General features: G+C 54.8%; 1 protein-coding gene and 1 long non-coding RNA gene across 6 annotated transcripts in view; one reads left to right on the top strand and one right to left on the bottom strand.

Moving 5' to 3' along the window:
* The first annotated feature begins 21 nt into the window (after positions 1-21).
* LOC120232779 lies at positions 22-14077 on the top strand. The gene is made up of 3 exons (XR_005528643.1): positions 22-131; positions 5852-5989; positions 13393-14077. It is a non-coding gene; the product is annotated as an uncharacterized LOC120232779 (long non-coding RNA).
* COL16A1 (collagen type XVI alpha 1 chain) overlaps positions 6345-16765 on the bottom strand; it is a 49944-nt gene continuing 39523 nt past the window's right edge. For all 5 annotated transcript variants that reach the window (XM_039233635.1, XM_039233650.1, XM_039233657.1 and 2 more), the window contains 15 exons: positions 16472-16543; positions 16220-16273; positions 15594-15638; positions 15358-15402; positions 14965-15018; positions 14452-14505; positions 12385-12435; positions 11957-12046; positions 10536-10571; positions 9929-9973; positions 8840-9028; positions 8402-8468; positions 7528-7704; positions 7276-7353; positions 6345-6727 (listed from right to left, as the gene is read on the bottom strand). In XM_039233635.1, the coding sequence (XP_039089566.1) occupies positions 6525-6727; positions 7276-7353; positions 7528-7704; positions 8402-8468; positions 8840-9028; positions 9929-9973; positions 10536-10571; positions 11957-12046; positions 12385-12435; positions 14452-14505; positions 14965-15018; positions 15358-15402; positions 15594-15638; positions 16220-16273; positions 16472-16543 (1260 nt within the window). In that variant the 3' untranslated portion in view covers positions 6345-6524. The remainder of the gene's footprint in view (positions 6728-7275; positions 7354-7527; positions 7705-8401; positions 8469-8839; positions 9029-9928; positions 9974-10535; positions 10572-11956; positions 12047-12384; positions 12436-14451; positions 14506-14964; positions 15019-15357; positions 15403-15593; positions 15639-16219; positions 16274-16471; positions 16544-16765) is intronic.

The following is a 16765-nucleotide window of genomic DNA, read 5'->3' as shown; positions in this document are numbered from 1 at the left end:
CTCAGGGAGAGGCCTGAGTGGCTAAGGCTTGGGTGGCAGTTTCCGGAAATCTTGTTCGCTGTATTCGCGGTGCTGTTGCTCCCTTTCCTGACCTAGCGTAGGCCCCGCGGCGGCCCAGGCCCGGGCATTTGGTGAGAACCTCGGGTCGGCTGTCGCAGTGGTGGCCATGTTTCAACCGGGCAAAGGGGACGCGTTGATAGCGGAGTAGTTGCAGTCGTCAGTCACCCTAAGTTTCCGCCCGCCGGAGGAGGGCTCAGGCGGTTGCCGTGACAACCGGAAACAGACCCAGGCCTCCTGGAAGGGATGGAGGCAACAGCAAAGTATTTTGCTCCGCCGTCAGGGCTCCGCGTGCCAGTTAGTAGCTTTGGAGTGGCATCTGTGGGCTTTGGAGAGGAAAATTCCACGCCGTCAGAGGAGGAAAATTAGATCACATTAGATCACATAGGCCCTCTTCTTGCATAAAATGGGGATACTGAGGCCCAGAGAGACAGTGACTCGCCCTAGTTCACAGTAGGTTGGGGCAGACGTGGCCTAGAGCTGGTGTCAGTGGATGCCCAGTTCTCAGCAGGGGAGTCTTGACGGGTCCACAGAGTCAAATCCTGGTTACTAAGAGACCGCATATAGTAGTACTTACTTGGTCTTGTTGCTTCAGGCTCTACTTGTCTGCAGGCTTATTGGACTAATTTGTTAAGTTCTAACATGTGGGCACAGACTGTATGTGGTTTTGCTTGTCATATCTCCTGTACCTAGTACAGTGCCTTTTTTTGTTTGTTTGTTTGTTTGTTTGTTTTTAATCAATAAATGAAGTGTTGTGAAGTGCTCTCCATTCCAGCCCATCTATTGAACCATCTAGCCAGGCACTTTCCAGAATCACTGTGCTGATCACGCTCCTTGCCCACTGGGCAGCCTACCAGGGCTCCTCTTCATCTGCACCTGCGAAAAAGGCCCAGCCTCTTCATTCCAGTACTCCAGGCCCTTCACCATATGACCCAGTCTCGTTGGCACTTGGTACTGTTACTGTGCTATAGTCCAGCCTGCCTTATGTAAGGGTTCTTTTTGATATTTTCCCCCAAACTCATTCCTCTCCTTCATCTCAGAAAATTCACTCACCCTCCCAGCCCAGAAACCTAGGATTGTTCTAGTGTGGCCTTTGTTTCTCCACATATTTTCCCACTTCCATTTGCTCTACTTCAAAAGTAGACCCACATCTGCTCTTATTTGCACTAACACCTTAGTCCAAGACTCTATCGTCTGTGGCCTGCATCATTGTGGTAGCCTCCCGATCAGTGACCCTGCTTTTGCTCTTTCTCCCACACTCTTCTTCATGGAGTAGCCAAAGTGCTTGTCTTATATGGAAATTAGATCATGTCTTTCCTGGACTTACGTTCCTCCAGAGGCTTCCCATAACTCTTTTTTTTTTTAATTTTGTTTTAATGTTTTATTTATTTCTAGGAGAGAGAGAGAGAGACATCGTGAGCAGGGAAGGGTCAGAGAGAGAGGGAGACACAGACTCTGAAACAGGCTCCAGTCCCTGAGCTGGCAGTCAGCACAGAGCCCGACGTGGGGCTCGAACCCATGAACCGTGAGATCATGACCTAAGCGAAAGTCGGACGCTTAACCGACTAAGCCACCCAGGCACCCCTTCCCATAACTCTTAAAATAAAATCTAAACACAGCCTTATGAACTTCATGGCCCCACGTGACCAACACCTTGCCTGCATCTCCAGCCTCACTGCCTGCCCTTCTGTCTCCCTCCGTTCACTCCAGCCATGCTGTCCTGGTCTCCACCCATGAAACTGAGTTCATTCCCACCTCTGGATTTTTGGATTAGCCCTTACCTCTGTCTGGAATGCTCTTCCCTTGGCTCTTCACTGGCTGGCTCCTCCTTGCCGTCCAGGTTTCCGTTCAGATATCACCTTGTGGGGGAAGGGACACTCCTGGACATCACATCTAAAGTAGCACTGGCCCCACATTCTAGTCACCTGTCATCTTACAGTGTTGTTTTCACTACTACTTGTCACTGTTTGAATGTCCTCTTTAAGGTTTACATCTATACTGCAGGATTGTCCTTTTCTTATTCAGTCCTGTATCCCCAGTGACTAGAACAGTGTCTGGCATGAACTTACTAAATATTATGAGGCATCATCATCGTCATCCTATATTGAATGCTAACTATGTGCCTGATGTTGCACTAAGTACAGTGTGTTGTTTCATTGTCACTACATATTTTGAGATAGATATTTCTGCTCATTTATAATGAGCGGAGGCTGAAAAGAGGCTAAATGACTACCAAAAAGATAAATGGAGACGTCAGGATTTAAACGCAGGTGGACATCTTTTAACTACTCAACACTTAGTAGTCTTGTCTTTAACCTTTGTAAACCGCCTCCCTTTCACCCAGTCCAAAAAAAAAAAAAGGGTAGAATTGAAGTGCAAACTCTCAGAAAGGAAGAAGTCCTCCAATGTGGGCTGAAGGTCAAGGGGTATTTGCTGGGAGAGAAAATAGGTGACACCCAGACAGCAAGCTGGGGTCACGTGATGCGTGCTCATTTCATTCCATGAAAAGCTTAACCCTGTTGCATTCCCACCCCTGGCCGGGCTCTGTTCTGGGTGCTGAGGATTCAATTTCTTTGAAATCCTCAAAGCCCTAACCCCCTTCGCCCAGCGAAGTGTTCCTAGAACGTTCCGATGGATGTCTGTGCTGTTTAGAAGCGAGAGTATCCAAGTCCTCTCTCAGGCACTGAGATCCGCCAAGGCCAACCTCCAGGGCTGTGCCTCTGAGGACCTGGGGCAGGCCCAGGTGTGTTTATTTTGGAGCAGACTGGATAAAAGGGAGATCAGGATCTTCCAAAGACTGAAAAACAATTCCTTTCCAAAACCTCAACTACCTGAGGCAGACAGAGGTGGGTGGGGAAGTTCCTGTCATTGTTTCAGCTTTAGCCAAAGGGGAGCACTTGGATTCCAATCCCTTTTTAGAGCACAAAGTACTTTTCCTGAGTTCATGGGAGCGCTGTGGTTGACCCGTTAGAGGTGAGGCAGAGCTTGGTAATGGAAGGCCCATCCACTGGAAAATATCACTTCCCCTAGGGACACATCATCCCCCACCCCCACCCCCGCACCCTGGCTCAGCTCCAAGCTCCAGTATTGCTTACTGAGAAGGAATACCAATGGTCACCTAATTGTTGTGGAATTAATTCTCTTTGATTCCAACTAGAGCCAGTCCTGAGATTTAAATTGCAGTTGGATGCTATGGATGAGAGGTTGATTTGCAGCTTTCCGCAGAACCAACAGAAAAAGAACCGCAGACGTGGCATTTTGGCCACACTTCTTTTCCATTATGGGATCATATAGAAAGTACACCGATATATTCTATTCCCATAAATGATTCAGGACAACAACAACAAAAGAGCTAGTCTCTTAATGGGGCTCCCAGACCACATGTGAAGAAAGCGTCTAGATTCTGTTGAATTCTGGTGACAGGGGAATCTATGATGACAAAAAGGAAGGTTTAAATTCCGGAAGGCATCAGACTGGGGATGTTTCTCTGCAGAATAAGAGTGCAGCAGCCTTTTCTCCCTCTTACAGAGAGGAGCGTGTCTCAAATTAAGGATCCTCCAATCCACTTTTCAATTTGCTGCCAGTGAACTCCCCAGCAGGCAAGCCTGACCCTGCAGCCCCTTGCATAAAACCCTCGCCTCCCACTGCCTGTGCTGCTCACACTCCACATGCCAATCACAAGACATTGTCCCCCGTCACTCAGCACACTGCGCTTAGCCACCTCTGGCCCTTGACACAGGGGTTCCCTCCGCCTCCATTGATCTGTGTCGAGACAAGGTGAGGTCCCTCAGCCCTGTGCTCTCCTGGTGCCAAGTACTGCCCCACCCTCCCACTTTGTTGTAATTGCTTGTGTAACTGTGCTCTCTCTGTAGACACCGTGGGCGCAGGGGCCACGTCTATCTTGTTTGCCTCTGACTCCCTATGACAGTTCCTGGCACAAAGTAGTGAGAGCAAACAGACTCATCGAGTTAGATTTTACCAATTCGAATGACCTGTGTGCTGCCTTTATTTTTTTTTTAAGTTTATGTATTTATTTTGAGAGAGAGAAAGTTCACGCGAGTGAGGGAGTGGCAGAGAGAGGGGAAGGGAGAGAATCCCAAGCAGGCTCCCTGCCATCAGCACAGAGTCTGACACAGGGCTGGATCCCACAAACCTGTGAGATCATGACCTGAGCCGAAATCAAAAGTCAGACACTTTACCCACTGAGCCACCCAGGCGTCCCTGTAGGCTGTCTTTAAAGCCTGGAACATACTAAGAAATGAAGGCCAAAGAATAACAGGGCAGGAATGTGAGAGAGCCACCTAAAAGGAGTGGAAATCTTTCGCCCCTCCTTCCTTTCTCTTCAGCTACTTAACTTATGAGCAAAATCCATGGATTTTTTTGCTGACCACAATCACAGAAGAGACTATAAAATTCAGCTTTCCATCTGGTTCTTCATGGTCCAAGAAAACGCAGCAATTCCAAACTCCAGAGAGACAGGCACTCAAATCATGAAAGCTTAAACCAGCCTGTTACAGACTTCGCTGAAGAGTAGCCTGAATTTGACTCTGGAAGAAAAGGAAAGCAAGCATCATTTACTATGTAAGGATGGATTCCCTGGGGGCCCTCACAGGGGTTGAGTGTGATGTTTCCCCATTGTGACATTCCCCTCTGGCCTTCAAAGCCAATGCTCAACCCAACAGCTGGCCCTGCTTTCCTCTCTCTACTCACGCCAATGGCCTCTTTATCATGAGGCCAACCGTCAGTTAGCACTTCGCAGACTGGGCCGAAAGTGGAAGCTGGCCTTCCAGTGGGGACGCTTTAACATCTGTCCTCATCCACTGTCCAACACTGGCTGCTACTTTAATGCAAAGATGATGCTTTTGCTTTTTCATGGTTTATGTTAGAACCAGAGTTAGCTGAGAATTGCTGATGAGGGAGAAAATGAGAACCGACACCTTGTTTATCTAAAAGCATCATGGGGGACGCCTAGGCATGCTCCAGAGTCTGCCTGATATCATTCCGCCCCCCAGTGGCACCCCTCTGCTCCTGGCAGGAAGGAAATAGGGTGAAGGGTCAGGAAAGCCATCATTGGGCTGGTCTCCTGGTATTGGAGGGAGGGGAGGAGGGGGTTTTCAGAACCATGCTGGACATGCCAGCTCTGGAGAGATGACAGCCAGTTTGAAGGCTTCAGGCAGTTTGGATAAGCATCTAGACTCTGGATACATTTCTGAGCCTGCTCTGTGATCCCTTTGAAGTTCATCCAACTTGAATAAACCCTCCAGAAAGCTGGGACCAGTAAAAAGGCTTTCTTTAGAAGTCCCTCTGGACGTGCCCTGTTGCTTTCTCACAGGGCAGCCAGCCCATCAGGACAAGAGACGTGAAAAGGACAGAAGGAAGAGGCTCCAGATGGAATGTTTCCATAATATTCAACTTGCTCCCTTTTTTTTTCTTTTTGGTCTTCTTTTCTTCCTGGCCTTTTTATATGTGGAGAAGGAGATGGCAGATAGATCACCGAATTCCCAGTGGACTTTGAAGACCCTGAGCTTAGATCTGATCATGGCTCGCCCATGACCCCTTTGCCCTTTCTGCTGATGCAACCTGTTTCTGAAGGCCTCGCTCAGCTAAGACAGGTGGGAAAAGCACCACACACGTTAGATGAACGAGGTTTAACAAAAGATGCTGTTTGTAGTCCAGGAGAGCTGGGGACAGGGGTGTGCGTTGGTCCAGGCAGAAGGTTCCAGTTCAGTTCCCGGAGAAGCAGTCCCTGGCTGCCTAGGCCGGGAGCTGAAGCTTATCTTTCCTGTCTGCACAGACTTTCTAATGACGGAATTACTGGAGCAGCAAGGGAGACCACGCACTCGCAGAAGCTTCTAGGCACGGGAACACACCTCCGCGCCGGGTGCCATTTCCCCAGGTGCAACCTGGATTGGCTCTGGGCCACGCTCAAGAGGTAAAGAGGATGGGCAGAGGGTAAGGTGGGGTACTGGACGCTGGTTTCTCTCAGGAAGCAAGCAGGGAGAGGCCTTTATGAGTCGTAAGTGGGGGCTTCAAACCTGCTTTTGGTTCATTCCTGAGGACAGGCTGAGTGATGCCCCTTCTCTGACTTTAAGAGGCGTCCCATGAAGGGCAGGACCCGAAGTCCACAAAGGACCGACGCCTGACTCGGAAGCATCTAGAGAGGAGAGCTGAGCAGGGCGTACCCTGTATAGCAGCACCCCACACAACTCCACTGGTTGGCCGCAGACACATGGGAAATGCCCTTTCCTGACCCCTGGGACCACGTGACAGAAGGGGGACGACAGAGAGGCAGTGGCAGCACCAGAGAAACCCCACTGGGAGTGGGGTTGTGGGTAGTTTTATTTATTGATTGATAAAAAAATATTAATAGCAATTAAGAAAAACAGAACATTCACAACCCATCACAGAGTCCTATATGTTTCGGCTAAATTCCCCATGGAGTCCTTCATCTGACAGAGGCTGTGATTTCAGCCGAAAGGCCCCTTCATGTTTTTCATGGGCGGGTACTGCTGCTCCATGGGCATGGCCCCAAAGCAGTCGGAGGGGTTACAGTGGCCAGCCTTGCCCGGCTGGCCCATGGGACCTGGAGGGCCAGGGATGCCCGGAATGCCTTGCTGGCCCATCGGTCCAGTGGCGCCCATCTTGCCATACCCCGGAGGGCCTTGAGGACCTGGGGAGGGAAGAACCAGAAGGGGAAGGTCAGGAGACCAGATGATGAGAAATGAAGAAATCACGGTCACAGTAAATAACACCTTATGTTTGATAAATATTTGTCAGAAACTGTATCTTGTAGATGAGGACGCAGGCTCAGAGAGATTCACGCTCAGAGTTCCAGTGTTCAGTGACGCTGGGTCTCAGAGCCAGGCCGTCAGGCTTTGGTCACTTCTCTTTTAAGCTGTGCAGTCTGACTTAGTGACCTTGTCAAGGTTAGACAGCCAGTGCGGCGCCGAGCGGGACGTGAACTCTCATTCGCCGGCCCCACCATATCTGGCTGTCTTCCTCTGTGTCCTGCTAGCCCAGTTTAGGACTTGAGGACAGACCCTGGGCCTTCCGCTCCCCACTTTGCACACACTGGCATTGCTGTGAATGTTGGGTGATAGGCCTGTAGTTATTTGAGGTTCCACGCAACTGTATTGTGTTGCAGAAGGAGCATAAGGGAACATAAGGAAAGCATATCAGCTGCTTGAGATTCATGCTCTCAGAAATGGCTCTTCGTACCTGGGGGGCCGGGGAGACCATTTTCTCCTGCCATGCCAATACCAATGTCCCCCTTTTCACCTTTGGTACCGGGCAATCCTGGGACAAAAGAAATAAAATGAGTCCTATTCCTGAGCAGAGAAACAACACACCCAGTCAGATTACTTGAAACCCAAGCATCCGTACAAATAAATTCACGACAGACCTCGTGCAATGCCCGTGTCTGTCCCATAGAGTCACACGTGCACCTCGGGAACTCGAGGGCAGAGCTACCTCTCATTCCTGGCACGCCCTGGCGTCCTTCTCTGCCAATCTGACCAGGAAGCCCCGGTGATCCTGGAGCGCCTGGCCGGCCCGGAGCCCCGTCCTTCCCTGGGGGCCCTGGTCGTCCCGGGGCTGCGGCCATCTCCATGGGGAACTGCATCCTGGAGGTGTAATAAGCCATCCTCTCTGCAAGAAAGGACAGGGACAGGTCCCAGGGTGTCCCAGGGACTCAGCCTGATGCAGACAGGCCACCAGCATGGAGTCCAAAACAGCCTTTCTTCAAAGGGGAGTCAGAGCAAGGAACACGCCTCCCATGCCCTCGCCTCCACCCTCCTTTGCACGGTGGCCTTTCGGCAGCACAGACCTGACTAGGGCCTCCCTCTTCTCCAACACCCTCAATAGTCTACCAGTGGCTTCACGAGAAAGTCCAGACTCCTTGCTTGGCATTCAAGGTCTGCATTCCCAAGGATGGCTAGGCCATCAGGACAGGGGCCACGTTCTCCCCAGGCCCTAGCACGGTGATGCCGGAGGGACAAGTGAACAGGGAAAAAGCTTGGAAGTGAAACCACACCAGCTATCTTGAGGCTGCTGCTCGCCCCTCTATTTAGAGCTCACTTCACGCAGACTCGTTTGATTTCAACTTTCTTGTCTGTCTCCTTTGCTGCAGTGGGAGCTCAGGGAGGGCAGGGGGGTTCATTGTATCTCCGAGCGGAGCAGGTGATGAGGGAGGTCTGAAGTCTGATGGAACATATGCCTGTAAGTGGGCGAGGAGGGGCCTGGAGAGGAGGATTGGGCTCTAAAGGAAAAGGAGGCCAGGGCAGGGCAGAGAAACCGCGGGGAAGAGCCGGCAGCGCCCACTGCCGCCCAGCCGGCTGCCAATTACCATCAAACATTTTAATGATCTCTTGTCTGATGAACCTCTTGATTTCATCATAATTCACCATGTCTCCCTGAGAGGAAAAAAAAAAAAAAAAACCTCCCTCAATTATACTTCCAAGCCTGGCTCTCCCCCTAGAATAGACTTTGTGGGCATAAAGGACAAGGAGGGGAACAAAGCTTCTAGGAGCGTCCCACAGGTACTTAATCCAAGGTCCTAACCCGCCCCCGCCTCCCCTGCCTGAAATGGTGCACAGCGTTTTGTGGATCAGTGCACTTTTCTGGGGAGAGTGTCCCCACGCCTCCCCGCTCTCCCAGGCAGGGTTAAGAACCACCTATGTGGCTGTCATGCTCTTTCCCTCGGGGGCTTCTGCAGCGCTCACTGCTCTACCCTGGACGCCCGCTCTGTGGGACGGTGCCCACGGCAGCCAGCCTCTCCCCTTACCATGGAGCCGGGCACCCCGGGCAGTCCAGGGCTTCCCGCAGGCCCCGGAGATCCAGGGTGGCCTCTCTCTCCCTCGGGACCCGGCGGCCCAACAGGCCCCATGGAGCCACTCTTGCCGGGCCCACCGGGCATGCCAGCGCGTCCCTTCTCTCCGGCCTGGCCTTTCTGTCCTGAAGGTCCCGGGTCACCCTACAAGGACGGGAAGTCACATCCAGCATTGCCAAGATCTAATCAAGTCCACCTCATTATGTCTCAGCAATCAGCCTCTCTCTCTCTCTCTCTCTCTCCCTCCCCATCCCCCCACCTGGCCCCTGGCATCTTCTGACTGTGGTCACAGCTTCCTACCAGGCTGCCTGGCCTCACACTCCCCACAGTGGTCCTGGTCCTTCAGAAAGGCAGTTCCTCATGCTGTTACTCCCTGCTTAGAAATCCTGACGGCTCCCAGCTGCTCTCAGGGTAAAGACCTGACTCCTTGGCCAGGCATTCAAGGTCATTCATGATGTGGTTCCCATCACCTCTTTTCCAGGTTCATCGTCCTGCCCTTGAACCTACAGCCGTGCCTCCCTGCTTAGAAGTCTCTGCTTCGCCCATGCTGTCTTAGCCCTCCCTGCGCTGAGTGCCCTCTCCCTCCTTCTACCCGGGACACTACTCCTGCTCAGCTGAAATGCTCCCGTCCTATGCAGAGCCTCCCGGACTCCCCGGGCTGAGTTGGGTGCTATGTCTAATCTTCGGTAAAGCTGGCCACGCCTTAGTGGGAGTGTGACCGGACTGAGTGAGTGGCTCCTGTTCAGAGACCTCTGTTTAACCAAGGCTGGGCCAGAGGACCTGGAACGTGAGACCAAGCAGATGCCGGTGGCATGAATGAATCAAGCAACCAGTCAATGAGTAAATGAACTGGAGATTTCCATCCTCCCAATCAGAGCTGAGAAATAGGCCCCCACAAGAAATTTTCAGAGATGAGGTTGCTGCCAGTCCTGAGATCTGCCCACCGGCCTTCCTGCGTCTCCTCTCCATGGCTAAAGCCATTGCCTGGAGCTGGCCTTAATCACTCATGAGTTTTGCTTCACAAAACCAGCCAGTGCCGCTCACCTTTGGACCAGGGGGCCCATAGAGTCCCTGTTTTCCGGGGGGTCCCTAGAGAAAAGCGAAAGTCAGGGGTCAAGTCCGGGCGGCATCTCCGAGCCGTCCTGGGGAGGCAGGTGTCGTGAAAGGAACACCTTTCACACCCGAGGGGCCCGGGGCTGTGTCCAGCTGGGCTTTGGGCAAGAAAGGGTGACCGCCTCCCTTCTGGTAGCTGACAGAAGGGAGAATGATGTCCCCTAGGGCATGGCCCTGTGTGATCGTGTTGGTTGGGTCCCTTGTCACAGACAAAAAGAGGTGAGAAGTCAGAAGGGAAGGGCCAGTGCGTGGCATACTGGAGGGCCTGGCAAGCGCTGGTGCCCAGGAAGTGTTTGGAGTCCCACCGTCATCGGCTCTCTTTGCCCAGGTACACAGTGAAGGCACAGTGAGGAATAAATGTCACTCATCCATTCCCACTCCCTCTCCGCAATGTAGCAGGGCTCCCAGTTCCCTGCATATCTGCCTGGAGAGGGTCTATGCATTCAGGGCATGCGTACTGAGTGAAGGAAGGGGGGTGGGGGCAAGGCGAGGAGCAGGCAGCAGCACCCCAAAGGGAAGGAGAAACCCAACACAGTACCTCTTTGCCAGCTGCGCCATCCGCGCCAGGCTCACCCTGTGGAGTAGAGAGCAGCAGAAGGGCCATCAGCACCAACCCAGCATGGTGTCGCCTGCCTCCCCTTGCCCACCACGCAGGCCCAGCCCCTGTGCCACCAAGGATCCTCTAGCCCTCACCCTCAGGTGCCCTGGGCACAGGCCGTGGAGACTCAGAGCCCCTCCCCATGCTCCAGCCTGTCCTGGGGCCCCAGGCTGACAGCCGGGCCGCCTCCCTGACACACCATGCAAGGGAAAGGCAGACCGTGCCTGCCTTGCTCCTGGCTTGGTGTCCCAGCAGCTCGAGGATCCCTAGCTCTGAGTGTATATTACACGTTTGCCAGACAAAGGCGGTAGTTGTGAACCCCTGTCCTCCCGCCCCAGGATAGGACAGGCCGCACCCTGGGCCCAGGCTGCGTCCGGTAAGATGGTGGGGAAGAGGAATCTGTGATCACAAAGCAACTGGCAGATTCAACCAGGGACCCTGGAGGCTCCCGAGCCTACAGGCAGGGAGGGACAGAGGCTTGGAGGGACCCACCTGCCCCGGGGCCCAGGCAAGAATCAGAATGAGTGAGACCGGGCCCTCTTGGCGGATACGCCAACCATCACCCCTGCACAGGCTGGGGTCATCCACCCCTTTGAGGCCGTCAGCCCCAGGGTCATGGCCGCTTCTCCCAAAAGAAAATACCCTGTCCTGGGGGCTAGGTGACCTGGGTTCCTGCCTCAGTTTCCCCAGGGGACTTCATCCCTAAGACTGGCATTCCATCCACCTGATGTGGGCCACCTGTCTGGAACCTTTGAAAGAGGGCGGTATTGAAGAATGGCTAAGGACAACGCAAGTTCTGGAATCTGGCAGGCTCTTCCACTCACTAGCTATGTGACTGTAGGCCACCTATTGAACCTTGCTGCGCTTTGTTTTTCTCATCTGTAAAATGGGGACAATTAGACCTACTACACAGGATCGTGGTCCAGATTAAATCTCAAGATGTCAAGCACTTAGGTCACCATTTGGGACACTGACAGTGACCAATATGTCATAGTTCTTAGTACTAAACACTAGCTGAGACCAAGGACTGGTTTCCGAGTTGCCAAGAGGGCTGTGGTAACAGCACAGGATTTCTGGCTCCCGACTTGATTATAGATTTTCTGTGGCTGCCGGCAAGCTCGCCCAGGGAGGGGGCAGGGCAGGGGCAGAAGGGGCACCAGGTCTCCCCCGCCTGACACCTAGTGTGGTGCGTGGTCAGAGACAGCGGCCTGGGGTGCATTTGGCAGGCGCTGGCTCACAGAACCTTCCAGATGTGATGATCCTCAGGCACAAGTTCCACGCTGCCTCTTCCCTGCTAACCGCCTCTCCTCCCGTGGGGGACCCAGATGTGCGGGGCTGTGCAGTAAAGTGTGGGGTCTTACCGGGGGTCCAGGGTGTCCGGGGGTCCCAGGCTGGCCTGGAAGGCCTAGAAGGCCCCTTTCTCCAGGGGCTCCCCGGTCTCCTTTTAGGCCCTGGAGAGAAGAGAGGCGGATGGTGAGAGGGGACGGGAGAGACAGCAGTGAACCCCACAGAGCAGAAAGGCAGGCATGATTGTGTGCCAGGGACCCTCCCCCACCAGGCCCTGTGGGGCAGGATGGCACTGCCTGAACTTGAGACAGGGGCCTGTGGTGGCCTCCAGCCCTCTCAAAAGGCTTTTGCTACATGCCACTTGGGGGAGACCCAGGAGGCAGGAGAGGCTGAAGCCAGGGAAGGAGGGGGATAGGCTCAAATTGTTCTCACCACCTCCCTCTGTGGAAGAAGCCCCAGCCAGAGCCCTAGGAGGGAGGGACGAGGGGAGCATGTCACTCACCACTGCAGAGATCCCAGCGGGGCCTGGCTGGCCTGGAGGCCCTGGTGGCCCCTAAAGAAACATGAAGTCAGTGGGATGGAAAGAGTTTCCAGTAATAAGTCCCCCCAGGAGGCAGCGAGGGACCAATGGCAGGAACCGGCCCGAAACCTCAGCTGCTCCATCCTTTTCCCTAAACCTTCCTTCCTTTCTGGTCTTGCACTTGGGCTTCTCCCAAAAGATTTGTGTCAGAGCTGACACCTGGGAGGGTCCCTGAGCTCACAGGTGACCTTCACACCTGCTGTGCACTGAGTGGTCCATCTGGGGCTGTGCCAAAGGGATGATCTGGGAACCACCAGCCAGAGCCAAGGTCAGAGGGCAAAGGCCTGAAGCTGAACTCTGTGGGCCTGGGGTCTTCTGAGGCCCTCCTAGTTCCTCCTGTTCTGCGGGAGAAGCAGGGGCTCAAGTCCAACCCCAGAGACCCGACAGATAAGCCTGGCCTCAGGCCTTGGGTCTCCTGCTCTGCTGTCCCTGGAGAGCAATGGCTCAACACACAGGGTGCTATCACACTGCTGGGCTGGGGAGGGACTGGAAGGCCATCCTCATCTCTGAGTCACGGCTCAAGTGGCAGCCCCCTGGCCAGAGCTGCACCCAGGGCACACAGGTCTCTCTCCCAGCTTGCCCCTCCATGCTCCCAGATAGAAAGTTCTGGAGGCATAGACTCTGTTCAGCTCATCACAAGTCTTCTGGGGCAGGAATGCCCAGCACTGGGACTGGCACGAGGCAGGGGCTAAAGCTGGGCAGACAGAGGTGAGAGGCGGAAACTTGTGGCCCCTCTCCACAGCCCCCAATGGGTCTGCAATGGGATCACAATCAGAGTTCGCAGCTCCTTTCATCTGTAGTGTGAGCAGGGACTAGGCTAGACCTGGGGTCCCCGATCCGGGGCCGCCAGACCCCTTGAGATCCACACACGCGCTGATGAGGACCCGAGAGTTCCTCTTTTTGATCATGAACTATTTTTATCATTTCCAGAAGCCTCCTGGAAACTGTACATCTGCCACAACGGGGCTGCAATCAAACGCCAGAGTGTTTCCTTTGCTCAGGAACCCCATCAGCTCCGGCCGTCATACTGATCAAAGGCGCCCAATGGCAGCCGTCTATGTTACCGAGGAGTAAATTCAGATGGGAAACTCATTATTGCTTAATAACTGTCCTCTCCAAGTCGTCTTACCTTTGTAAGTGCACCACCCACGCACCCAGCCGCCCACCAACGCAGGAGTCAGTCATCCCCAGCTCCTCTCCCTGCACTGCTCCCTGCCCCTCCCCCCTCCAGGTCATCAGCAAGTACTCCAAACACAGCCCATCTGCCTGCCACCTTCCAGGGATACCTTGCTTCCATCCGTGCCCCTCCCCTTCTGACCACACTCCCAAGGTCCGAGGTCGTCACTAGGTCCCCCAGAAGCATAGTTTTCTGGCTCCCACTCACGCCTTTCTCATTCTGGCCATACTGACCTTGGGGCTCCTGGACACACTGGGCCCCTCCCTGCCTCAGGGTCCTTGCGTCAGCTGCCCCCTCCCCTCCTTCCCGCCTGGACATTCTCCCCCCAGACTGCTCGACAGATGGCTCCTTCTTGTCATTCAGGCCTTGGCTCAAATGCCACTTCTGCAGTAAAGGTCCCTCTAAAGGCGCCTCCTAGGCCCTCCTGGTGACATCACATGGCTGCCTGAAGCTTTCGCATTAATTTGTTTGTTTGTTGTGCCTGCGTGGAAGCTCTGGGATCGGGGGACCTTGTCTGTGTCACTCAGTGCCACAGCCCAGAGCTTGGAACAGTGCCTGGCATGGAGCAGGTGCTCAATTACTGTTTGTTGAATAACTGAATGATCTTTGTCTGATAAGTAAACCTGAATGTGCCCAGAAAATAAGAAAAAGGCAGGAAGCCTGGGGACCACTGGATCAGGGAGCCCAAAGCCCCTTACTGCTCTGTGGCTGTCCCTGTGGCCAGTTCTTTCCGGTCATCACTGGCCTGCCCACCCCAGCCCCAACAGAACCTTAACTCTCATAGAGGCAGAGGAAGAAACGGTTTAACTCACAATATGACCAGGGGGGCCGGGTCTTCCCTGGGGTCCCATGGCACCAGGCTCACCCTATAGGAGCCAGGAAAAAAAAAAAAAGCAGCAATACAGAAGCAGACTCACACACATGGACGGGGTTGCTAGTGGGGAGAAGGCTGAGCAGACCAGGTAGGACACCAATAGTCAGAGGAGCTGAGCTGAGTCCATGCTTTCTGGGGCCCGAGGAGCCAGCTCTGCCCACGAGTATTGTTGGAGACAGAAATCAGAGCGCCTCCCTCCCCCCACCCCCCTCGCCCAGCCTGAGAGGGCCAGCCTTGCTGTTTCGGTGAGTGATCCAACAGCCTGCAGGGAGGACAACCAGGAGGAGGAGGAAGGAGGAGGTGAGGAAGGAAGAAGGTGAAGATGTGTAATTTTGGGCGAACCCTCCCCTAGAAGGCCCAGGAGAGAAGGCAGCCACTTGGCCAGTGAGTCTGGGACTCAGCAGAGCCCAAAGGCTGTCTGAAGGTCACAGGTGTAGACCTTGGCCCTTACCTCTGCTCCCGGCCGGCCACTGCTGCCTGGGGGCCCTGGTTTCCCACAGTCACCCTGCAAGAGAGAGGGCCAACTGGAGCTTGACAGACCTCTACTTGGCTCCTCCAACCCCAAGGTGACCCCACACCCAAGGAGTCCTGCCCGCTGCCCAGACTCTGGCCAGAAGCCACCTGCTGCCCTCGGGCTGGTGGATGGTGGAGCCTGACCCACTCTGCTAGCCCCCAAGGGTCTCAGGAGGCTTGGCCGCTGGGGAGGCTTGGCCGCTGGGGTGGCGTCTCAGCCAAGCCTCAGGTCGCCTGTCTGCCAGTGCCAGGCTGCCACGTGTGCCTGGGGTCAGGCCTTGGGGACAGCTGAGAAAACCCGTTTGGCAGAAGTCACCGGGCCCTTCCTTACCTTTGGTCCCGGGAGGCCAGGGTGCCCCGTTTTGCCCTTGAAGCCCTGCGAGGAAAAGTGGGAAGTTGCCACGGCCCTTGCCTCCTCCCTCAGGTTGAAGAAATCAGACCCGTCCCAAGTCATAACCCGGTCCTCAGAGGATCTGGATTCGGGCTGCCCTGCCCACCAAGGCAGAGCCTACACCTGTCAGCTTTGGGACCTCCCAGCCCCCGGCTCCTTCCTGCAGCTCAACTTACCGGGGGTCCCATGAGTCCAGGAGGGCCAGCGGGGCCAGGGTCCCCCTGTGGAAGAGACCAGGGCCATTGAGACAGGGTACCCACTCATGCCCAGCTGCCTTCCCGCTCTGCAGCCCCTCCCCTCAGCTCTCCCAGGAAGGAGGGAAGAATCCAAGCCGGGCTTGGCCTCCCTGAGTGAATCCCAGCCCTCTCTGATCTCCGATCTTCCTTCTTTTGCATATAGAAGGGGGCTGCCTTTGATGCCCTGCCCTTTGCCATGCATCGCTTCTGTATTCCCCAGCAAAACCAGACCCAGGGATCCAGGGCTGCCCAGGTCCTGCCAGGCCAGCAGTCTGTTTTCCTGACACCCAGCCTAGTAAGTATCTTTAGTATCCTGAATTTCTGGATATAAATCCACCCACTGCCTGCCTTTGGGGGAGACCCAGTTCATCCAACCTGGTTAAGGCTACCGGAAAACTGAGGAACCAAGGGATTCTAGTGCCCTCAGAGAAGTGGGGTGTGGTGAGGAGCAGGTGGAGGGAAGGCAGGGGTGTGGCGAGGGGGATTCAGTTTCCTTCATCGGGGTTCCATTGACTTTGGCTCTTGGAGGAGGAAAAAGAAGGGGAGGGGCGCCGCCATCATCTCACCCTCAAGCCGGGCTTGCCGTCCTTCCCATCCAGACCATCCAGGCCAGCAGGGCCCTAGAAACAGGGGAAAGGGATGTCCACATGCCTGTGCTGGAGCCATAGGAGGTGAGACCCTGACCCAGCCCCTCCACCCTTTCCACTGCTCACCCAGCTCCCACCCCGCCTAAACACGCACACACGCATGTGTGCATACACGTGCCTGCACGCAGGAACACCACACACACCTGGCAGGCTAAGAGGACACACACTCACCTGGATTCCAGGTGACCCTGGTGGCCCAGGGGGACCGGGCATGCCTGGTGGGCCTCGAATGCCTTCACTGCCCTGGAAAGGAGCCGACCCCCGCAACAAAGTCAGCAAGGCCTTGCCCACCACCCCCCCCCGCACTCCCCCGCCCCCACCCCCCGTCCCTGGGGAATGAGGCCCTAGGCTCTGGGTTCTGATGGTTACCAGAAGTCAGGACAGCTGGTTTCCGGCCCCAGTTCTGCTCTGGCCTGACTGGACGCCTTCCACACCACCCGCCCCCGCCCCCCCCCCCCAGGACCT

This window comes from Hyaena hyaena, unplaced genomic scaffold (assembly GCF_003009895.1).
Source record: "Hyaena hyaena isolate Hyena2069 unplaced genomic scaffold, ASM300989v1 scaffold_3, whole genome shotgun sequence".
In the NCBI taxonomy this organism is placed as follows: domain Eukaryota; kingdom Metazoa; phylum Chordata; class Mammalia; order Carnivora; family Hyaenidae; genus Hyaena; species Hyaena hyaena.
This window is presented reverse-complemented; position numbering and strand designations above follow the sequence as displayed.